At 48.8% G+C, this 24,443-nt stretch overlaps 1 protein-coding gene across 20 annotated transcripts in view; it reads right to left on the bottom strand.

Moving 5' to 3' along the window:
• The window catches only part of Megf11 (multiple EGF like domains 11), a 311,453-nt gene that overhangs the window by 182,288 nt on the left and 104,722 nt on the right, over positions 1–24,443 (bottom strand). For 19 of the 20 annotated variants that reach the window (XR_005874712.1, XR_005874713.1, XR_005874714.1 and 16 more), the window contains exons 2-4: positions 17,261–17,364; positions 11,600–11,701; positions 9,002–9,102 (exon numbers count right to left, since the gene is read on the bottom strand). Coding sequence is in view for 17 of the 20 variants with exons in the window: in XM_040739711.1 (XP_040595645.1) it covers positions 9,002–9,102; positions 11,600–11,701; positions 17,261–17,358 (301 nt within the window). In the remaining 3 variants the exon portion in view is untranslated. Of the gene's footprint in view, positions 1–9,001; positions 9,103–11,599; positions 11,702–17,260; positions 17,365–24,443 lie in introns of those variants that run through there. The other variant, XM_040739712.1, reaches the window with a different exon arrangement.

Raw genomic sequence — 24,443 nt, 5'->3', positions numbered from 1 at the left:
CCTGAACCATCGCCCCAGCCCTCACTTAGATACATTTCTAAAGATTACCCCAGTGTGACTTAGACTCCCTCTTTGTTACCTCCTTCCTGCCCTCCTAGGCAACGCCTCTTCTCTCTATCCATCCCTCCTTTCTGACCAGAGAAAACCCACCAAAAAGGGAAAACAGAGGACTTAATGCTGCCACCATCCGATTTTCTATGTGGCCAAGTAAGCATGCCACATGGCCTCTGTGAACCTCCAGCTCATCTTCTCTGGGACATCGATACAGTTTGCTTCTGCAGTCTGGCCAAGCAAGCCACAGACTACACTGAATGAGAATAGCAGGTAAACCATGACCTTACTGGTCATTACTACTGCTGGAAGTTAGTGACTGGCCCAAGAAAGCACTGAATTAAATGTCACATGGCCTGCACCACTCATAACAAAACAGACACAGTCCCAAGTGACAGGGGGCAAGGGCTGATAGAGGCCCACAATACTACTAAAGTCTCCCCAAAATACAGGAAAACATTTATCGACACACAGCTGAGCTCTGAGAGGAAGGGGAATTCCAAGTGTGAGAGCAAGGACTTTATGGGAAAAGTGTAAGGTCAGGAACTGGCGCCAAGTCAGCCCAGGGACCATCAGAGTCAGCCATCAACCCACCTCCTAGTCTCCAGCAGATGCTGAGAGCCAGGGACTTAACGCCCACAGGAGGCAGAGCTGGCGTCAGGAGCTGCCAAGTCCACTCAGGGAAACTTGGACATGCTGCCTACCAACCTGGGGATAAAACAAGGCAATCTGGCCTGAGGTTGAAGGGGGTGGGGTCTTCCATGCAAAAGAGTCAGGGGAGGGGCTGGGAGTGACTGCTTCCTGGAGTGCAGTCTCTTTCAGGGGGGCTAACAATGTACTGTAGCCAGAGATGGTATCTGTACCACACTGTGTTAAATGCCACCAAAATGTGTGCTTTGAAATCATGGATTCCCTGTTACATGAATTTCACACCAATTAAACAGAAGGGGGAAAAAAAACAAAGAAAAAACCAACCCACACCTTCACTACACACAGGAATCCCAGCCTAAGCCATCAACCAGGGGATGGTTTCAAGGCAGTCTTAATTAAATACAAAAGCCATGGGTAGGGTCCCTGAACAACCCAGAATTTGGGGGAGAAAAGTGCTGTAAAACAGATAGTCAAGACTGAGGGGATGGCTCAGCTCCTAAAGTGCTTGCTACACAAGCATGAGGGCTTGAGTTCAAGTCTCCAGCACCCATGTAAAAGCCAAGCACAGGGCACATACCCACAATCCTCCACTGGGGAGGTAGGCGGGGAACCCACTGGCATGGTCAGTCTAGGAAAATGGTGATCTCCAGGTTCAGTGAGAGACCCTGTGTCAAAAATAACTGAAAAAAATCACATCATCATCTCACTGGATGCTGAAAAAGCCTTTGACAAAATCCAACACCCCTTCATGATAAAGGTCTTGAAGAGATCTGGGATAACAGGAACTTACCTCAACATAATAAAAGCTATATACAGCAAACCAACAGTCAACATCAAACTAAATGGACAGAAACTCAATGCAGTTCCTCTAAGATCAGGAACAAGACAAGGCTGCCCACTCTTTCCATACCTCTTCAATATTGTACTTGAAGTTCTAGCTAGAGCAATACAACAACAAAAGGAGATCAAGGGAATACAAATTGGAAAGGAAGAGGGCAAACTTTCACTATTTGCACATGATATGATAGTTTACATAAGTGACCCAAAAAACTCCGCCAGGGAACTCCTGCAGCTGATAAATACTTTCAGCAAAGTGGCAGGATACAAGATCAACTCAAGAAAATCAGTAGCCCTACTATATACAGACGATAAAAGGGCTGAAAAGATATCAGAGAAACATCGCCCTTTACAATAGCCACAAACAACATCAAATACCTTGGGGTAATGCTAACCAAACAAGTGAAAGACATGTATAGCAAGAACTTTGAGTCTTTAAAGAAATAAATCAAAGACACCAGAAGGTGGAAAGATCTCCCATGCTCTTGGATAGGTAGGATCAATGAAGTAAAAATGGCAATCTTACTGAAAGCAATATACAGATTTAATGCAATCCCCATTAAAATCCCAGCACAATTCTTCACAGACCTTGAAAGAACAATAATCAACTTTGTATGGAAAAACAAAAGACCCAAGATAGCCAAAACAACCTTATTCAACAAAGCAACATGTGGAGGCATTGCCATCCCTGACTTCAAACTCTATTATAGAGCTGTAGTCCTGAAAACAGCTTGATATTGGCACAAAAATAGACAGGTAAACCAATGGAACAGAATTGAACACCCTGATATTAACCCATACATGTATGAACATCTGATTTTCGAAAAAGAAGCTAAAAATACACAATGGAAAAAAGAAAGCATCTTCAACAAATAGTGCTGGCATAACTGGATGTTGGCATGTAGAAGAATGCAGATATCCATGTCTATCGCCATGCACAAAACTTAAGTCCAAATGGATCAAAGACCTAAACATAAATCCAGCCACACTGAACCTGTTAGAAGAGAAAGTGGGAGGCACCCTTGAACGAATTGGTACAGGAGACCTCTTCCTAAACATAACTCCAGTAGCACAGACACTAAGATCGACGATTAATAAATGGGACCTTCTGAAACTGAGAAGCTTCGGTAAGGCAAAGGGCACAGTCAGCAAGACAAAAAGGCACCCCACATATTGGGAAAAGATATTCACTAACCTCACATCCGACAGAGGGCTGATCTCCAAAATTTTCAAAGAATTCAAGAAACAAGTCTCCAAAACACCAAAGGATCCAATCAAAAAATGGGGTACAGAACTAAATAGAGAATTCTCAATAGAGGAGACTAAAATGGCTGAGAGACACTTGAGAAAGTGCTCAACATCCCTAGACATATGGGAAATGCAAATCAAAACAACTCTGAGATACCATCTCACTCCTGTCAGAATGGCTAAAATAAAAAACTCCAACAACAGTTTATGCTGGAGAGGATGCGGAGAAAGGGGAACACTCCTACACTGCCGGTGGGAGTGCCGACTTGTACAGCCACTTTGGAAATCAGTATGGAGATTCCTCAGGAAAATGGGAATCAGTCTACCACAAGACCCAGCAATTCCACTCTTAGACATATACCCAAAGATGCACATTCATAGAACAAGGATGTCTGTTCCACTACGTTCATAGCAGCATTATTTGTAATAGCAAAACCTGGAAGCAACCTAGATGCCCCTCAACTGAAGAGTGGATAGAGAAAATGTGGTACATTTACACAGTGGAGTACTATTCAGCTGAAAAAAAAAAACAATGGAATCTTGAAATTTGCAGGCAAATGGAAGGCACTAGAAGAAACCATACTGAGTGAGGTAACCCAGTCACAAAAAGAGAAGCATGGTATATACTGACTCATTTATGGATTTTAGGCATGAATCCCACTGCCAGAGAGTCTAGGAAACAGAACCTCCATCCAGTGACTGATGAAAGCAGAGATAGATACCCACAGACAAACACTGAAATCCATTGTCAGAAAGAGAGAACTGATGGGCAAAGGAGTTAAGAGTGGGCTGGTTTAACCCACAGAAACAGCTGACCTGAACAAGGGGGGAGCTCTTGGACTCCAGATTAATGGCTGTGTGGAAAGCATGGGACTGACCCAGACCCCCTGAATGTGGGTGTCAGTGAGGAGGCCTAGGTAATCTATGGGGATTTGGGTAGTATTTATCCCTGGCATACAAATAGACTTTGAGTACCCATGCCACAATATGAGAGGCTCTCAGCTGGGATTCTTGTGGGAGGGCCTAGGCCCTGCTCTAGATGAAATGACAGTTACTGGAAATCCACCATGGAGTGCCTCACCCTCCTTGGGGATCAGAGTGGAGATTGGGTGGGGGACTGGGGGACCTGGTGGGGAGGGAGGGACAGGAGGGGAGGGAGAGAGAGAGAGAGCTGGGATTGACATGTGAAACAAGATTGTTTCTAACCTAAATAAAAAAAAAAGATAACCCAACATTGATTGACCTCTGATCTCTATTCACATGCTCATATGCAGACATACACGTGCCCAAATACCCACAAATGTGTACGTGCTCACATGTGTGCACACACACACACACACACACACACACATTTGACAGCTAAAAAGTGACACCCATTAAAAGAACTATGTTTAAAATAACAAAAGCAGGAACAGAACTGGTCATGAGAGGAGACACAGCAGAAAAAGGAGTGTGTGTTTCTGAAACAGCTCCAATAAACCCCGAGAGATGAGCCATGAGCAACTGAAATTCAGACCCCAGTAGACAGGTTAATTAGCAGAGCCGTAGGATCTAAACCATGGATCTGAGGCACTCACTCAAGACAAGACACTAGAGATAAGAGGTGAAAATGAAGATTTACAAGACTGAGAGCATGGTGCGAGAGGACCTGACGCACTGTACTTTCGAGGGAGCAGACAAGGGGATGAAGGAAGGAGACCGTTGAGGAGTCATGGTTGAGAACATTCCAGACTACTGAAGGGCATGGATCCTTACCCTGAAGACGTGTGTCTCTGCAAAGTAAAGGATACAAATAAAAATAACTCCAGGACTGGAGAGGTGGCTCAGAATACACCACTTTTCCAAAGAACATGAGTTCAGTTCCCATCACCCATGCTGAGTACAGCACCACCATCTGTCTCTCTAGCTCAGGGGATATGGTGCCCTCTCCTGGCCTCCAGGGCATGTGCACTTGCTCCCAGCGATGAAATGAAATAATAATTTTTTAAAGCTCCAAACAGACACACCGCATTACAATAATAAATCCAGAAGACAGTGAACCATAATCCTTGGAAGAACTGTAACTCATGTGTCACAACTGAGGGCAGACTCAGGTTTCCAGAAAAAAAAACTGAGACACCCCCCACCACACCCCCAGAAAGAACTACTAAAGACTTTTGGAAGAGTCTGAGAATAGACCACACCAGTAGAGAGCTCAGCGAGCATGCAGGCGAACCTGGGTTCAACCCTGCCCCCTCCCACACCACACGGATGGGCACGGTGGTGTCACCTGCATCCTACACTCAGATCCTTCAGGAAAAAGAAGATAGAACCTCAAAAGAGAATGAGACATCAGATGACAAGCAAGGTGCTTTGAGAACATTATGTGCTACATGTACATGATAATCGATAACACCACACACTTGGAATAAGGGTGCTGCTGAGTGGTAGAGCCCTTACCTGCCATGCACTGGGTTCAATCCTTAGCACCAAAAACAACAGTACCCAAGTCACAATTCTAGGACAAGTTTACCGGATAGCAATCTTAGTAGCCCCCTACACACATTCCCTCTGTGAACGCTGTCTCCCAAGCCTCCTACTGCTGTTTCCCTTCGGCAGCTAAACACTCTTGAAGGGCCAGCCTCCAATTCTATACAGCTGTGCTTACTGTTAGCCGCATACACCTGACATTAAGTTTCTTCTTAGTTCTTCCACTGGTGAATCACCATGAAAAACACAAAACAGAAGGTAGACCAGTAGTCCTTGAGGTTCCCAGGAATGCTAGAAGATACTCCCTAGATACTTAAGGGAGTTAGCTCTTCCCTGAAAGAAAACTGAGGCAGAGCAAATAGGAAACCAGGGACTGGGCCAACAGTGGCCAACTAGGCCACTCCTGTAGCCCAGGTGTTTTGTTTTGTTTTGTTTTGTTTTCTCCTGCTTTCTAGGAGAAGATCTGTTGCCAAAGAGAGGCACCTGTGAGACACCTGCTGGGCCTCTTGACAACCCACACTGAAGGTGTAGGTACTGGGGCAGGAGAGGGGGAACCAACCCCTTCTCAGAATCATGCCCAGGGGTTCTCAACCGGAATATCCAGGAGCAGCTGCAGCAGCACCACCACCAGGGAACTTGCCAGAGGTTCAAGTATGCAGTCTGCTATGAAACAAGGTTTCCAGGTAGTGCTGAAGAGTCACCAGCAAGCCACCCACCTCAGGAGCAGAGCATACAGAGGCTGTTACAAGTTAACAGGTGCTGCAACGATACTGTTAGATGAAATGAACTGTGAGTACTGCGGCACCCTATGGGACTCTGAGTAGCTTTGGTGATGGTCATTAAATGTCCCTCACTCTCCATCTTCAAGACCAGTCAGAGCCCAGTTCCTTGTGCCCCGAGAATCCCTCAGCATTCCAGTGAGTGGCTGCACCACCATCCGAGGTTCTGGCTGGCTTGATGCTGGCAAGGACCCAGCCTCAGAGAGCCCAGGTAGACATCAGACATGAACAAGAAACTAATCATTGCTGTTTGAAGCGTCTGGGGCTTTATGTTACTGCAGCACACCCACCCTATTCAGTCTGATGCTCAGCCAGTATTTTTCAAGGGCAGAGCTTCCCCCCAACGCCTCAAACCCCCATGTAGGTGACAGTCTGCTCTGAAGGGACATAAAAGCAGCTCCACACAGGCAGCCACACCAAGACTGTTTCAAGTAGAGGAAGAAAGACACTTGGGCCCTGTGATCTTTGGAAAATCTTTGATACTTGGCAATCAAGGGGGCACTCAGCTGTGGCTACAAAGAACGACAAAGGACAGGGTATGACCCAGGAAAGCAGGGGTAAGCAGCTCTGGTGCAACGCTCCAGACAAGGATGGTTGCTCTGGGCAGAGGAGATGGAACAAAGCGAGAGAAGCTGTTCCCCCTAGTACTGCTCCCCTTAGACAGTACTGACTTGTCTGCTGTCTGCACACGCGGTTACTGTGTCTTCTCTTCCTGTTTCCATGCTCAGAGGGGCCAAGAGACTTGACCAAGATTGCACAGCAAGTTAGTGGTAGAATCCACAAAAGCTTTCTCTCCTGGGCCACCATCCTTCTGCCTGTGAGAATCGAGGCCCCGGGGAGGTTTGCTGAGGGAGAATGATACTCCATTCCCTGCCCAGAGCAGGTCTGGATGTAATTCTCTACCATACCACTGCCTCTCCCCAGCTTCCCCCAGCCTAGAGTCTGCATTCCCTCTTTGACAGAATGAAGCCTGTGCAGGGCTGGCCACCACCCAAGTTTTCCATCCCCATGAGTAGGAAGACAAGGCTGCTGGCAGTGCCATGAGCTTCATATCCCTTCAATATTTCTGTCTTGAACCTCAGTCCCTCAGACATGACCTTATTAGGAGACAGGGTGTTATAGAGGTAATGGGGTCATTCAGGGAGGGCCTAATGAAGTATGACTTAGGCTCTTTTGGAAAGAGAAAATCTGGGCATGGACATACGAACACACACACACACAGAGAGAGAGAGAGAGAGAGAGAGAGAGAGAGAGAGAGAGAGAGAGAGAGAGAGAGAGAGAGAGAGAGAGAGAGAGAGAGAATTATTTCTGGTGAGTTCACCTCCTCTCTTACAACTACTGCTAATTCCTTTGCTGATGGAGCCAGCTTCCCTGGGCTGGAGGCAGCAGCTCTTCAGGAATCCTCCAGGCCTCTAGCACCAGATTGGAACTGCTGAGCAACTACTGGGTCCTCAGTCTCTCTGGTGTGGGATGGCTATTGTCAGAATACTCGGACTGTATCGTGCAACCCACCCTAGAGAACCCTGGCTATATGTGGATTCCCAGGGAAATGTTTATGAACCCCTTGAGCAGTTAAAGCTAAAGCCATAACTGAAAAAAAAAACAAAGTAGGAAGAGCCAAAGCCACAGAGAAGTGAACTCCACTGTGTCCAGCAATGCAGCTAATGCTGGCCACAATTTACAGGTTTGCAAACTGATATCAAGAGAAGTAAAATGTCACATGGTCCCATGAAGCACAGCCCCTGGAGCCAGACAGCACAGACTCAAAACCAAGTCCTGCCCCTTTCTGGTTGTATGATCTTGACCAAATTACTTTGGGCCTCTGTGACTCAGTTTCCCTATCTGAAAAATGAAAGAAACAATGACACCTATCCCCGCAGGGCTGTTGTTTGACAAGGAATAAGGCCTGGTTAGAATAGTGCCCAGAACACTTGGTTGCTGGGCTCCATGACAACAAAGGAAGGAGTCAGAAGTGGCAAAGCAAGATTCAAACCCAGGCCTGCTCTGCAGCATTGCTGACACACCTCCCTGTTCAGGCTTGCTGATCCCCAGCCATGCCCGGCTGGCTCTTCTCTTCAGTGCTGATCTCACTTCTACCAGCATACCCCAGATAGCCCCCATCCAAGGCGAGGTGCCCGCCCAGGCCTCATCCTAGCTTGGTACTCAGGCCGTATCTAGGAAAGCCTCGGGGGTCTGGCTAGTGTGCCTTTCTTTGTGTTTTTCCTGAAGTACCATCACTATTGAGCTGGCTTGAAGCATCTTTCACTCATCCGGAGGGTGATTAGAATTGAGTGTCTCCAGCATGAGAGGTGATATAAGCCTTGAACCATTATTTCATTCCCAACTCTGGCACACTCACCTGCCCAAGTTCTTTCTGGTACAGGAGAATACCAGAAAGAATCCCCAGCTTCCATTACACCCCGCAGTTAGGGGGACATCCAGATATCCTCCTGGAGATCCCTTGAGTGCCATCCCACTAGTCAGATGTGACTCTGAGAGACCCTCATAGTCATCAGCCCAGACAGATGAAGAAGTTGCCCAGAGCCACATGGCCAGCAAGCTGGTGCAAGAGTCCCCTACCTAGGAACCTGTGGCCATCAGCAACCCGGTTTTTCTGGTGTACACTATTCCACCTAGTTCTTTCAAGCATCTAGACAGCTTAGCTCTGAGCCAGGCACTTGGAATTCCTTCTTCTTGCTCCTTCATGGGATCCAGTCCAGAGGGATCCACTTCTCTGCCTCCATCAGGATCCAGAACTGTCTGCCTCCACCTGCCCTGGTGACAGTGGAAGGCGGTTGATCTGAGGCCAAACCACACAAAATTTTTGCACCAAGCCCAGAGTGCCCTCTAAGCACTAACATGTAAGTCCATTCGTTTTACTAGTTACCATGAATGGACTTTCAAAGCCCTAGGGTGGGCTGAGGCTTCCTCTGCTCCCCTCCCCCTCCACAAAGGCTCCTACTTACGTATGCAGAAGTCTCCATTCTCATAGTAGCCGGGGCAGCATTGGGACCTCCGCCGGTACATGGTCCTGAGGCCGCGCCTATACGCCGTCTTATAGCTGATCCTAGGCACGAGGGAGAGAGCCACTTGAAAGGATTGAAAATCAATCCATCCCGTTTAGAATGATATTTGTGTTAAGCTCTATCGAGGATGCCATTCAATAATTGCTTTAAAATGCATGGCGGCTTCGAATATGAAAGAACGCAATAAAGAAAAATCAATGGTGGGATGTGGGCCGCTGTGGTGCAGAATGTATTACCCACGTGGTGCTGGAAGAACCTGCTGACTTCCCAATCGCTGCTCGATACAAGGGCTGCCAAGAAAGCTGCTGGGGTGACACTGTGGAGGGCCAAGGGGGCGGGGCTTCCCCTAGGGCCCTCTGGGTTCTGGACTCAGGGAAACCCTAGGGACCTGGACAGTAATGGAGTACTGACAGCTTTGATGCTCACTGCCATCCTATGCCAGGATGTTGGCCTGATCCCTTTAGCGAGTAGGAGAGGCTGCAAGAGGACCGACTCCCTGGGTTTGATTGCGGCATCCCCATGAACTTCCTCCGGCCTCCTGCAGAGGGCGTGCTGTGCCCTGGGAAGCTCTAACCAGGCTCCCAGGCTGCCCAGGAGGAAGCTAGCGTCCCTGTTGGGCACTGAGAGTCAGAGAGGGTTCTAGTCCTTACAGAGACACAATTTTTTGAGACTTGGTTCTGAGCTAGAGATTTATAGGCAAGATTCTCCCAGCAGCCTCCTGGGTCAGGGACCATTGTCACACCCCATCATCATGCCCCATTAATTCCATTTCTTTCATTTGTCTTTTAGAGCTTTCATTCTTGTTTTATGTTTCCCTCCACCCACCACCCATTGTTTTATGGATGAGAAATTGATACTCAGAGAGGTTAATGACTTGCTTGAGGTCACACAGCTAATAAATGTCAGGGTCAGACAAGAAAGGGAAAGGAGAGGTGGGGGGACTATGATCAAGGTATATTATACCTCCATATGAAAATGTCATAATAAGGTCTGTTATTTTGTACAATTCATATAGGCTAATAAAAAATGCATTATCCTGAGAACAAGACTGCCAGAATCAGGACTCAAACCCAGCTCACGCAAACTGCAAAGCCACCGGGTCCTGACTAATGCTCCGTACCAGTTCTCTCTGGTGGCTTTCTGGCTTTTCAGAACATTTTTGAAGGAGGGGGCTGGTGTCCTTAGGAGGGAGTCACAGTGGGTCACATTCAGTGCAGTGGATTTGATACGGCCATTAAAGACAGGAAGAGGAAATGCCCTGGACCTTGAAGGAGAGCTCTTTCCACTCCCCATCACACCCAGGGGGCTGCCCTTATTTCCTCTGTGAAGAGCAGCAGAGCTGAACTCCCTCAGCCTGTTTCACACAGAGGCCCAGGCAAGGCTGGGAGGCTGTTCCTTTAGCCACAGCCCGGACAACCTTCCCAAATCTTTAAAATTCTCACCTCGTGACAAACGACAATGAGGGCCTCATGGGAAATCTGTGATATTTGGGAATGTATTAAGCTAAGGTCATTCTACTTTGTCAAAAGCCCGTAATGGGTAAGCTGGCCTTGCAGAAGCTACTTCCCCCCATGTAGGAAGGCAGCCCCTGGCCTGGCAGGGATGTGTGTGTGTGTGTGTGTGTGTGTGTGTGTGTGTGTGCTCGCGAGCGTGCATATGCACGCACTCGAGTGTCAAAGAATGATCTTTATTCTGAGTTGAGACAGAAGTCACTGAGCCATTCCATTGTACCACTGACACCTCACAGGAGAGAGGACACCACTGCTCCTGGCTCTCCCAGCCTTGTGTGCTCCCATCTAGGAAGCAGGACAGGTGGGGCCTGGGGCCAGGCTGCTCTGGGAAAGACACTGAACCAAGCTACTATACCTGGAAGACTGATGGTGCCACTGTCAGCGTGCACACTCTGGGTCATCATGAAAGCTCCACAGAGACTCAATAATTTAGCAAAATCATTCACGTTCCAGGAGCATAGACTATTTTAATAAGCAGCTGCTCACTCACCCAGCCCCAGGGTAATGGAAGGCTGCATAGCCTCCTGAGACAATGGAACCACACTTCAGAACAAGCTCAGTGTTGGCTCAGGAATACCAGGGTTCAGGGCAAGACAGTGCCAACTGTTGCCTCTTCCTCTGGCTAGGGACACAGTCAACTCTGACAAAACTCAGAGAGGTCTGAAGGGAGCATCAAGCAACCAGTTCAGGGTGTGTTTTACTAAATAGGTGCCTACTGTGCACAACAGGGACTCTATCCTAGGATCCATGGGGTACAGACCAGAAATGCCTCAGAGTTGGGCCCTCCCCTCTTGGTGAGGAAGTCGGGGTGCTCATACACCAACTTCCCATGTTGCTGTTGAGGGTTCCTGGCCCACAGGATGTGAAGTCAGAAAGCAAGCAGCTAACAATGTCTCAGACCACCAACATTAGAGAGTTCCAGGAATGCAGTACTGACAGTGCACACAGCACCTGCCCCATGGTCTCTCAATAACAAACTAGAGAGTCAGGCATCTACCCTCGACCCTGTCCTCTGGGGAGTGCTTACCGGTGACGGGTGCACTTGAACCAGTTGAGGATGTCTGCGCATCGTGTGTAGTAGATCTGATCAAAGGGGTGTGCATAAGACTCCTGCACAGTCACAGCATAGCTGAGGGTCAAACAAGAGATGGAAGCCATGGTCAGCAAAGGCCAAGCCCAAGCCATGACATACCTCCCTTCTCAGATTTGCCCAGCCCACAGCCCCAAGACTGGGACCCAGCTCCCAGACTCCTGCCCTGGATCTCAGCTGTCACCCTAGGCCACATCTGTGCTGGTTAAAGTGAACTGTCAACTCGACAGAATCTATAAATTAGCTGGAGGATGTGGCTCTGAGCACACAAGCAGGGCACACAGTATCCTGATCAAGCTCTCTGAGGGGAGCTCCTGTCCGCTGTGGGTGGAACCATTCCCTGGGCTGGGATCCTGAACTAACAATATAAAAGGAAAGAGTGAGTTGAGCATCAGCATGCAGTCATTGCCCTCTGCTTCCTGACTGTGGATTGGATGTGATCAACTCCTGCTGTGACTTCCCACCACAGTGGGTGTGAGCCAGCAGAAATCTTTTCTCCCATAAGTTGCTTTTGCCTGACTATTTTATTACTACAATAGGAAAAGAAACTAGACCATCACCTTACTAGCTTGTTTGCTTGTTTGTTTGTTTTTTGAGACAGGGTTTCTCTGTATTGCTTTGGAGCCTGTCCTGAAACTCACTCTGTAGACCAGGCTCACAGAGATCTACCTGCCTCTGCCTCTGCCTCTGCCTCTGCCTCTGCCTCTGCCTCTGCCTCTGCCTCTGCCTCTGCCTCTGCCTCTGCCTAAGTGCTGGAATTAAAGGTGTGTGCCACCAACACCCACTCACCTCACTAACTTTTGACCCAAGTAAATTCTTAAATTCTACTTCACTTATCTGATAGTAAGTAGAAAAAAGTTTGAGTTTATTCTGTAGGGTTCTAGAGGGCAGATTCCACAGGTCAAAATATTTTGTTCCATGCCATATAGCCTCAGACATAGAGGCTAGAGGATTTATTGAGCCCACAAGCTCAAGGGCAGCCTGGGCAACATACAAGACCCGCTCTCTTAAAGTAATAATGATGATATGTTTATTCGAATCCTTAAGGCCTTTATGGGTGTGTGGGGGAGATGTTCTTTAAAACAACCGAATAAGTGGCCCCATTACATACATGAAGAAACTGAGGCTGGGAGAGGCACCTTGCCTAGCTGTACCAATATCAACTGTTAATATTAATTGAGTGCCCTATAATAAGCCCTTTAATTCCATTATTTTATGTGTTTGTGTTCAGGGATACATGTGTATACCTGTGTTATTTTGTGTGTGTGTGTGCGTGCGTGCGTGCGTGCGTGCGTGCGTGTGTGTGTGTGTGTGTGTGTGTGTGTGTGTGTGTGTGTGTGTGTATGTAGGCCCAAGGACAACCTTGGCTGCTGTCCCTCAGGTGCCTGCCACCTTGCTTTATGAAGCAGGGACTCTTACTGGCTGGGAACTTGCTGAATAGACTAAGATGGCCACAGTGAGACCCAGGGATCTATCTGTCTCTGTCTCCCCAGAACTGGGATTCCAAGAAATCATCACCATATCCAGCTTGCTTGTTTGTTTAATGTAGGTTCTGGGTGCTTAAACTCCAGTACTCATGGTTTCTAGGCCAATACTTGACCAATAGACTCCTCCCAGACAGTCTTATAAAGCAGGGAGTAGAATTACTCTCACTTTGAAGATAAGGAAACAGCATCACCCAGTCTAAGTAACTTCCGTTAGTTCTTCCAGTGACCTTCTAGTCTACTGCATTTCTAGCAGATCTGGGGCTACACAGAGCATGCGTCTCCAGACCTTCCAATGGAAGCAGTTATTATTATTATTATTATTATTATTATTATTATTATTATTATTATTTTCTTTTTGGAGTCTGTCCTAGCACTCTCTCTGCAGCCCAGGCTGGCCTCAAACTCACAGAGATCCCTCTGCCTTAGCTGGGTGGTGGTGGCACATGCCTTTAATCCCAGCACTCAGGAGGAAGCAGTTATAGTTATCCTGTCTATTAGCTGCAACATAGACCAGCAGGTGGAAGCCACAGGAAATCTGTTCCTGGCTTTACCAAAGCAGGCTTTTCCTTTGCCACCCTGGCGAGGTGACATGAGGTGGCACTACTGATGCCTGGCTGCTGATGCGTGGCACACACCTCCTGGGCAGGATGGAGAGCGTGTCAGGAATTAATTGTTATGTAGACTGGTATTCCATGTTTTCCCCAGAAGGCTCACTGACCTGGGCCAGATGGCAGGCTCAGGCTGTAAAAGCCCATCTGCTTTGCCTAAGGAAACTGTTGGTTCATTTGCAAGAGGGCTGGGTGCAGTGGAGCCCCAGTCTGCTCCCTGATGCCTGCAAGGCAAAAGGTCTGGAGTCCTGCAAGCAGGCCAGGAATGGCCAGCAGTGGGGAGTTCTGACACTGAGGATGGTAAAGACATCTCTGGACATGGGTACCTGGGAGATGTGTTCCAGACATATAAGTATATGCAGGCATGGCCACACCCCTGTTCATTGTCAGGCCTTAGGAAAAAGGCAGGTCAGCACCTACCCCTGATTCCCATAAGTCTTCTAAAATTCCACAGCACCATGCTGCATTTGGCAAGGCTGTCTCTTACAAGGCGAATGAATGAGTCAGAGCCTGGGCCTGGAGGCCTGTGTGGAGCCTATCACTCACTAGCATGTCCTTAAACATGTCATTGAACTCCCATAAGCCTCCATGTCCTCATTTGAAAATCTGTGACAAATATGAGGGACTTTGTAGGTTTCCATGAGAATTAAAGGACAGTGACAGTAGTATGTACCTCTCAGAGTAAATGGAAAAGGAAAAAAAAATTAAACTGCTCACTGGGTACATAATAAGTGCTTAATAGATGCTAGCCTTCATCAGTATGGCAGTCAATGGATTTTCCTCCTGTGCTAGGCATAGAACCATTCTTCCTCTTTACCATGGTGGGGGCAGGGAGCAGGTCCTGCTACAGGATGGACACCCTACCTTTGTTGAACACTTGGGGTTTAGCTTGCTATTTCACTGCTGACTGAGGCAAAGGAACAAGCCCCAAAGGTAGGGGCTGTTGGTGTCATGGGGTTGGACTTAGCTTTTAGGATCCCCAGGTTCTGAGTGAGTCCACCAAGAGGGCCTTGTACCAGCGCCAAGTCTCCAACCTGCAGTGTGTGCCCTGCTGTCACGGCTGGGTAGTTTAACACTGCTCACTTGCCAACATGCTAATGAGGGGCTAATCCATCTTGTAGCAGCAGGCTTTACCAACTCAGGCAGGGAAGGGGAAGGGGTACTACCCTGGGTTTCATGGTAGAGGGACATAACTAATAAGGAGCCCTCCAGAAGTGCTAATCCAGCTGGGAAAGTATTACTGAGTACTCTCTGAGGATCAGGGTGTGTTTACGGAATAGAACAGGGTAGGTTCATCTAAACACTATCAGGAGAGCTTGGCTGGAAGATCTAAGAAGGAATCACACTGTTAGATACAGGTATCACAGACAGCCTCCTTCCCAGGGGTGGAGGGGAATAAAACCTGTTTCACTGCTGGATGGTTCCCTGTTCTCTCCTACAGACTGTGACCTGAACTGAGAGATGTGGCCACCCAAGAGTTAGCTCACATTCCAGTCTTGTTCATGCTGGGCAGGTGAGACAAGTAGAGTTTCATTTCAAGTCTGGGTAGATTCATTATGAGTCCTGTCCTAATGGATGGCTCTCTGTAAGAGAGAGAGAGAGACCCAGACTGGGGCCTTGGAAGAAGACGCAGATGGGAAAGAGAGAGGCAGTGGGAATCCAAGAACCTGACTGCTGCATCAGTCTTACCTGGGTGGATGATGGACAGGCTTATCTGTGGAGGAGGCCCCCGTGAGAGACTAGTGAGTGGTTCTATCTGTCAGCCAGGCTCCCTGAACACTGAGAAACAAAGGCTTAGATTCCACCGGGAGGAAAGGGAAAGTGAGAAGACGGGAACACAGAATCCCAGTCTCTGGGCTCCGCTTCAGAGCCTGCACTCACACGCGCCCAGTAAGTCTACTGCCCCTGAGTTATAAAGACCCAGGCCTGGGCCCATGCTGCCAATATGAAGACAATGACTGCAAAGCACTTTCGAGAACCTGGCTCCCTTGCTCCTCCCTCGTGCCTGTGAGCTGAGGATGTTTCTTTTCCTTGCTGGATGAAGCTGGTTGTGGGCTCACAGTCATTCAGGGACTCCCTCAAAGAGCACAGCTGACCAGGTAGGGAAATCGAGGTTGGGACGCCCTGAAGTCTTCACAGATCTGTACATTCTTCCCAGGGCTCTACAGAAACACCCTTTGCTTAAGCCTTGATGTCATCACAGCGATGCATAGGACATGCAGTCACCAGACAACACACTGGAGCAGGCACTGTCCCTCCAGCCAGTCTTCTTGGCCTACAAGTGTCTAGGCTACCCCAGCGCATGGGCTTGCCTCTTTGTGATGTTTCTCTCTGCCCAGAGGCTGGCATCCACCCCCATGGGCCCATCTTGCTTTCCCTCCTCCACCATCCACTTCCCCCATCGGGCCTCCATCTTAATTTTACTCATTTGATTTATTAGTGTCTAAGTGGCAGAGTCATCCTGGTCAGCATAGCCAATCAATTCCAGGGTTTAATTCGGTTTTTCCTGATTGGGTCTCTGGTCACTGTCTTTCTGCTCACCAAAATCAATACTTTAACCTTGTGCTTCAAAGTCAGACCATCTGCAGAGACCTAGCCTAGACTCTAGGACTCCCTGCAGCAGCCTATATGCGGCAGGCTCCTCTGCTGTGGCCCCGCCGCCCTGTCTGAGCTAGCCTCCTGCCCTGATCAGACCAAAAATGGAAGAGGGCCCCTCATCGCCCATGGTAGGCTCTGACCACTCCTCCACTCTGCCATTGCTGCCAGTCCTAGGAGACTATGGCAGACACCCCAGAGTCCAGGATAAGACATCTAGGACCACAATCCGTACCTCGTCACTCGTGCCACCGTTCCCCAGGCCTGTGCTCCCTCGTCTGTAAATGGGTGTGAGAGTCGACATTGTCAACTTGACTGGATCTAGACACACCTAGAAGGCAAACCTCTATCTGTGGGGGATTTCTAGACCAGGTTAGCTGAGGTTGGACGACTCTGCCTAAACGTGGACAACTTCGTTCCACGGGCTGGGGTCCTGGACTGACTAGAAAGGAGGAAGGGACGTGAGCACAGCATGTGTCTCTCTGCTTCCTGCATGTGAGCAGCTGCCTCCTGCTCCTGGAACTGCACTCCTGGAGCTGCACTGTTCTTGCATGATGCACCATAACCTCAAGCTATGAGTCAAAATAACCCTGCCTTTCTTAAGTCATGTTGTCAGATATTTTGTCATGGCAATGAGAACAGTCTCTAGAACAGGATGGGGACAAAGGAGGAAAGAGCAGGATAGCCCGACAGGATGTTGTCACCTGCTGTAATGTCATCACCTCCCACGGTCCTGGGTTTCAGAAATCTTGCTTTTACCCTGTCCTTCAGTTTGAGCGGCCCTGTCTGTCTGTCACACCTCCTTGTTGGCCATCAAGCCTTCCACGGCCAGCAGCTGTCTCTCCTGACTCTGGTATTTCTCCATAGTGCCACATCCAGAGTGAGCCCTCCAGAAAATGCCAACTTACCTCTCCCAGTGGCTACACACATTGGGATCCTCGGGGTTCAGAGTGAGGGCAGCTTGCAGAAGGGAGACAACAAGGAGGCCCACGGTGGATGGCGCCATCAGGCCCTGTGTGGGAAAACAGAGAAGAAAGCTGCTTACTCAGACTTGGTGTTGTGGCATCTGTGTGGTGCTAAGACTCGGTCCTCCCTCAAAGCCAATAAATAGACACTAACAGACTGGGCTTCCCACAGCTGCCACACAGTGATGAAGGCTGGATATTTCACATCATTGGCTATCACAGCAACAGCTCTGAGCAACTGAAGAGGGGGAGTCCGAGTCAAGGGTCTGAGATCTCCCCAGGAAGAGGCCTGCATGCAGTACATTGGCTAAAATTTCTCAGCATTCAGAGCACCACCCCAGTTGCAATCCCCAAGCCTATCCTTGATACAGAAACTCAGATCTGGCTATTGAAGAGTCAAGGTTCTTCCCTCGCCCTCCACTCCATCTCTGGTAAGGCTGGGGCATCCCATCACCTCCTGCTTCTCCTATGCCAAAACGAGAAATAAAGTAACTGTGTGTCCCACGGGGGAACTGAACTGAGGCAGCGTTTCTGAGCATGCTGGGCACCAGACACCTCGAACACTGGGCCTCTGCTTCTCTTTCCTCCTACAGGGTACCCGTCCCTTAGTGTCACTAATTATCACTCCCACTGTGAGATGAGGGACTGAGACAGCTTTTAAGGAAGCAGTGTTCCAGGTTATCAAGGCCCCTGAAGTACCATTGAATGGTGAGTATTTAGTGCAGCTACACAGTAACAACCCCTTGTTCCCAAAATGAGAGACCCCCAACACAGAGCTGCCTAAGGAGGATGGAGAATGGGCCATGCAGGGAGTGGGGGTGGGGAGCTGAGCAGCCCCTGTGCTTACTCTCCAAGACCTTATGGCCCTACCCTACAGCCTCTTACTCTCCAAGACCTTATGATCCTAACCTACAGCTTTAGAGAATGCCTTCTAGTCTAAATGCTCCCACTTGATAGGCCACTGACCTTGGGGACACAGGGCAGTGAGGACACATCCAGCGGGGCTGGACCCCATGAGTCCCCGTGTCCTTTGAGAGCTGACCCAACACCATGACTCACGGAAGAGGTGCTATTGTGATTTATTTAAAGGTTTTAATGAATCCAGGGCAGCTTTTCTTTTTCAACCACTGACACTAAAAGAAATACAATTTCCATTAAGCAGGGCTGAGGGTGTTCTAGAAAACATTTTGACATTGGAAATCAGTCCCCAGATTTGAAATGGTTGGGTAGCTAGCCCACAGGCCCTAAGTTTTTAGATGAGGACCATTTATCCTCCTTGGAGGACAAACAAGAATGGCATATATTTACACTCATCTCCAGATATAGTACCTCATGCGGCACTTTTCTCCTAGAAGCGTAACTACTCCCCACCTCAGTCACTTCCTGTTAAACTCTTTCTTAAGAAGCTCTCTCAATGACAAGCAAATCATCACAAATTCTGTGTAACTACGGGGTCTAAATTAATGACTAATGAGTTGTACTATCTACATATATTCTGGAAATCACCCAGCTAAGCGCAGATTTAGCCAGAGATCAAGGGCATCCACAGATCCTTTGGGGGAGGGAAGGGTAACTCCGCTGCTCCTCTAAATTGGCAGAGTCTAAGAAGTGCAGCTATTCTCCTAGACCCTACCCTCTCCCCTCCCCGTTTAGCATCAGAGACTCAACAACGGCCACACACAACCTAGAGTCCACACAGCATTGAGGGCGGCTGCTAATGTCAGCCAACCATCCTACCACTCCATTCCCCACTAGGAGATTCAAATAAATTCAGAACATGGCACCTAGTGCTGGGGAGAGTTGGAGAGCCAGGAGGGAGATGAACATCTTTTTCCATGGAGCTCTGGGCTCATCAAGCATCTCTGGGGGAATGAGTGATACATACAGAACTCAGGAAGGTAGGTGATTCTTGGATGCCCACTGTAGAGTGGCTTGTCTCTGTTTTCCATGTGGCCCTGATCTATGGTGGGCATGTCCTGTTAGCTTCAGCATCCTCCTCCAAAAGACCTGAGATGGCACCTTTAAATTTAGTAGGCTTTGGATATTAAAGGAGTGGGCCACAAGAGGAGAGGAGACGGGTCCTCTGGCTCCGGCGGAGCCATGGTGAGTGGAAGGTGGTTACTTGCATCACAGCCATCACCAGGAAGCTCTTAAGAAGTCTTCTCTTAGGTGGATGTGGTAACACATGCCTTTAATCCCAACACCTAGAAGGCAGAGCCAGATGGATCTCTGAGTTCTAGGCAAGCCTGGTCTATAGCGCTAGTTTCTGGATAGCTGAGGCTACACAGACAAACCCTGTCTTGAAAAACACAACAACAAAGTCCTCACTAAAGCTTTTCTTGCTGAGTCAGGTCTGAATGGCTCGGTTTAGCTGACTCTTACTGGCAGGGATCGCTGGAGACTGACTATGGCAGAGAGGGTGGTAGTTGTCTGGTTGAACACACTGGAAGAGGACATGGATGGCGGAGGGGACATGGTATTTAGACTGACAATCTGAGGCCTGGAACATCAAGTCTATCCAGGGCCATGTCCAGTGCGGGTGGGAGTAGGGAAAGAAGGATGTCCAACATTAGGGGGAAAATGGTGATGCCTCTCAGACCCCCTAACACTCAGATTCTTTTCCTGGAACCTACCCACGTCTGAGATGTATCCTGGACTGTAGGTGTGGCTTAATAGTACAGCAGTTGCATAGTGTGTGCAAGGCCCTGAATTCCATTTCTAGCACCAAAATCAAGCAGCCAGTCAGTCAGCGAATCCGTCAAGAAGCTGCAGAGATATCTGAGTAAGAGTGTTTGCTGTATGAGCATCAGGACCTAAGTTTGGATCCCAGCACTGGGTGCCACTGCAAGCACCAGGAACCCCCACACTGTGAGGGTTGGGGACAGGAGGATCACTGAGGCTTGATAGCTGCCAGTCTAGCTCTGGGTTCAGTGAGAGACCCTGAAGAAGGTGAAGAGTCATAGAGCAGGATGTCTGATGCCTTCCCTGGCCTCTGTGCACATATGAGTATGTGAGCCTGTATACAGACGGACCAGCAGTCTCTCTCTCTCTCTCTCTCTCTCTCTTCTCCTTTTTATCAGGCTAGCCTTCTTCCTTCCTGCTTGCTCTATCTAGCCCTCAGCCTGCTCTTCATCTTCAACTCTGCCCAGTCAAGCACCATCTACTACCCAGCAGGGATTGGCAAAGGTCAGAACCATTGACAATGTCCCTGTTGGCCCCCAGAAAGTGGCAGCAGAGGCCCCGTGCTCCAGCGTGGTCACCCTGCCTACCTTGCTGTCTCCCAGCATGCTTCCTTTATCTTTCTGACATGTTGTAAGCGATCAGTGCTGGGACGGACAGCCCTACACCTCCGTTTCAGGGACTGACTCTCAAATAACTGTGTCCCCTTGTCTCTGACACTTCAGTTGAGAAGACAGAAAAGCAGCCAGAAAGAAAATCTGTCACCATGTGAGCGCAACTCCTCCCCAGTCACTTTAGTGGGACTTCCTGGGGGCTGGCGGGAAGCACACGAAACAAAGACCTATGCTTATGAGACGACCAAGGGAAAATCAATCCTGCCACAGTGGTTATTAGATGACTCCATTTGGAGTGACAGAGGTTAACGTATCAGCTACCATCGGGGCATTAATAATTAAATACGAAAATGCCCCAGGATCATTTTCAGAGGGAGAGACGTGTAAATAAGTCAACTGGCTTCTTCCCTCTGTCTCTTCTGCCTGCATGCTAAGAGGCAGAGAGAGGAGCTTGGTTCCAGAGTTTGGGAGCTTCCTCCTGCTTTGGAGTATGGGAGGCATTGTAGCTGATGCATGGAGGGGCAGAGAGGCAGCCAGGTGATGTGACTCACACCTAATCAGTTCATGCCCCAGCCACAAATTAAAGGAGGCCCCTGTAACACCTGCCTATGCCTGAAACCCCAAAGAAACCTCACGAGATGGCTGAGGCCCACTGAACAAGATTGACAGCAGCAATCGGAGGACCTGGGAAAGCCTGGGTGGGGTAAACCAGACTCGGGGTGGATAGAGCATGGAAGAGGGGAGGCAGGTGGTGAACACACTGGGCTGTGGAGACCAGATGTAGCAGGTGGCATTGCCAAGAGCCAGGCAGGAGAAGCTTGCACTGTGGCCAAATGGAAATGTTGGAGGATGTTTCACAGCTTAGGTGGGATAGTAGAGTCCTGTGAGAACGTGACAGAAACATCTCAGGTAAGGTTCTCAGGAATGGATCACCTCAGATGCCGGCCAAGTCTTTATCTGCAACAGCCATGGCGCACGACTCATCAGCACACACCTAAGGAGAGCCCTTTCTAGCAGCATAGCAAGCTAGGTGAGCACAGCTCCTCATGACCCCAGTGTGAGAGACTTTGCTTCTCTTGTTCAAACCCAAGTCAGCCAGGAGGCCTGAATCATGCCACTTTGTATCCTTGGCATTTGTATTGGTGACTCTTCAGGGCCTTCCAGGTTGCTACCAGGTATCTTAAGAGACATTGACCTTGGGCTGGGTGTGGCTCAATCCGTAGAGTGCCTGCTTACCATGAACCAAGCACTAGGCTCAGTCCCTGCATTGCACAGACTGAACATGGTGGTGCTAATCCCAGTATTCAGGAAGTAGAGGCAGAAGATCAGAAGTTCAAGGGTCATCCTCAACAACGTAGTGAGTTCAAGGTCAGCCAAAAATACATGAAGCTCTCAGAGACAAAGACACACAGAGAACAAGACCAAGAATTGACCTTCTAGCAAAGGAACCCCTCCTCCCTACCCAGGGGTCCTGCTCTGGCATGGGTTGGCCATGCAGGCTGAGCCAACTTTGACAATGTTGTCATCCTCAGGACGCCTCTGTTCTATCTTTAGCTTGACTCAGGCCAATACCTATGGAGTCCAGCCTGTCCTCTTGATGACATCCCACACCTGGCCAGGCACCAGGGGCTCTCTTAGCCAATGTGCATAAACTGGGACAGAGAGCAGATAGACAGATGGCCCAGGGACCTGTTGTCACAAAGTTCATCTGTGCAAAACCTCTCCTACCTGCCTTACTATGAGGGTGCTAATACCTTGAAGTCAGAGCCATGTACTTGGAACCTCTTTCTCTCTGTGTCCCTCCAATGAGTTCTTCTTTTTCAACCAATTTGCATTGGGGGTGGCAGCAGCCAGACACTGACTTATGAACCCCAACCTCCTAATCCTCCTGCTCCTATTTCCAAGGCTGAGACTACTTGGCTTAGGCAGTGACTGGAATTGAACCCAGGGCCTCTGGTATGCTAGACAGACACCCTACCAACTGAGCTACTCACCAGCACTGTTTTATGGACCTTGGAAAGGTTCTTCTACCACATCAAAGGGGATGGGCTATAATGACTGCTTGGAATGCATGCAGAGAAGCTGGGGAAAGCATGTGTCCTAGTTTGCTTTCTGTTAGTGTGATAAAACACTCCAACCAAAAGAACCTTGAAGAAAGGGGTTTATTTTACTTACATTTCATTGAGGGAAGTCAGGGCAGGAACAAAAAGAAGATATTTTCCTGAAGGAACACTGCTTGCTGGCTTACTCAAGCTGGTGCTCAGTTAGCTTCCATATACAGACCAGTACTTAGGGAATGGTGCCTCCCACAGTAGACTGAGTTCCATATCCATTAGCAACCAGGAGAGTTCCCAATAGATGAACCTGATTACTCAATTGACAGTCCTTTTTTTTTTTTTAAAGTAGTTCTAGGCTTCATCAAGTTGACTGTTAATGTTAACTAGAACATGGTACAGGAGGACTAGCAATGCTTGTCCCGGGTCCTGGATGGGGCAGGGAAAGCACAGACCCATGCATTTGGGGTCCCTACAGATGTCACTTCTCCAAAGCTGCTCTTCTGTAACTACTACCCAAACACAACCTCTGCGTTCTCTCCGGCCTTAAAAACCAGTCTTATTTACTTTTCACGAACCCTTGCTCCACACCGGCAGAACACCTGGGGCAGGCATTTCCATCTGCTGCTTTCACATCTATGCTCCCAGTACACAGAGCACTGTCTGCACTGAGAGGGATTCTCGGGTCATCTTTGTCAACTACTTAACTGATTCTTCAGCCAGCCTCTGCCTCCACCTACCCGAAGCCTTAAAAACATCCACCTGTCTCACTGACAGAAAACATCACTCCTCCCATGTCATTCTATGAGGAGCACACAGGAGCTCCAGTCTGTTGGCATCGGTTATAGTGGGCACCTGTGACATCCTGAGTGGGACTCAGAGCCCTCTGTCTGGGCCTCCCCATCAGCACTGGCGCTTGTCTGCCCTGGGAAGGCAACACAAGGCAGGCATTGAGGGCTGGTCAATAGCTCACACTGCAAATGAGGACGAATAATACCCTGAGTGGCCCGTGAAAAGGCACTTTCAGGACCAGGAGCGGCAGAAGCTGGGACTGATTGTGCACACACCTCACATCTCTCCCAGCATGTGGGTGCAGAGAGACCTCTATCTTCTATTTATAGGGCATGCACACACTTCTGCTATTTTCTGAGTAAAACAGAAAAGCCAAGTTTGCACACAGGAGGCCAACACCAAGGTTATTGTCCAGTCTAGCCCCTCTTCTCCCCTTCCCTGCCCCTGCTGGTTCACCATCCCCAGACACCCCCCATCCCCTTCCCCCCACCTCCCCCCCAACCCCGCTCACTGGGTCTAATCAGCAGGGATGGGAGATGAAAGGAGGGGCCACCATCAGCCTCCTCAGCCCAATACTAAGAGGCTCTGTCTTTGCCCTGAGGAAGCCTCCTGCCCCCTAGTAATCCCACCAGGGGCTGACTTTATGTTGACTGCTTTCTAATATCCCTACACAAAATTAATTAATTAATTAATTAATTAATCAACAACTAAAGAAATAAAACCAAAACTTTAAAAATAACCCACACCACCTAAACTCTAGAAGAGTAAGAGTGTTCCCTTGACTGCAGGAGCACAGAGTTCCAGTGCCAATGTGCAGCCCTGATAGGTGCCTACCCCTAGGGATAAATCAGAGGGCCTTGCAGTCCCCTCCCCTGACATGTTAAATGTCTTCCCCCGAAGCTGGGCTCCACCACCCTGATAAATCCTGCTTTCCTCTTGCCTAGGAAGCCTCACACTGCAAATCTCAAGAATGACGATAGGGAAGCT

Source organism: Mesocricetus auratus, unplaced genomic scaffold (genome assembly GCF_017639785.1).
Source record: "Mesocricetus auratus isolate SY011 unplaced genomic scaffold, BCM_Maur_2.0 Super-Scaffold_100691, whole genome shotgun sequence".
Classification (NCBI taxonomy): Eukaryota; Metazoa; Chordata; class Mammalia; order Rodentia; family Cricetidae; genus Mesocricetus; species Mesocricetus auratus.
Note: the sequence above shows the minus strand (reverse complement) of the source record. Positions and strands in the feature narration are given on the sequence as shown.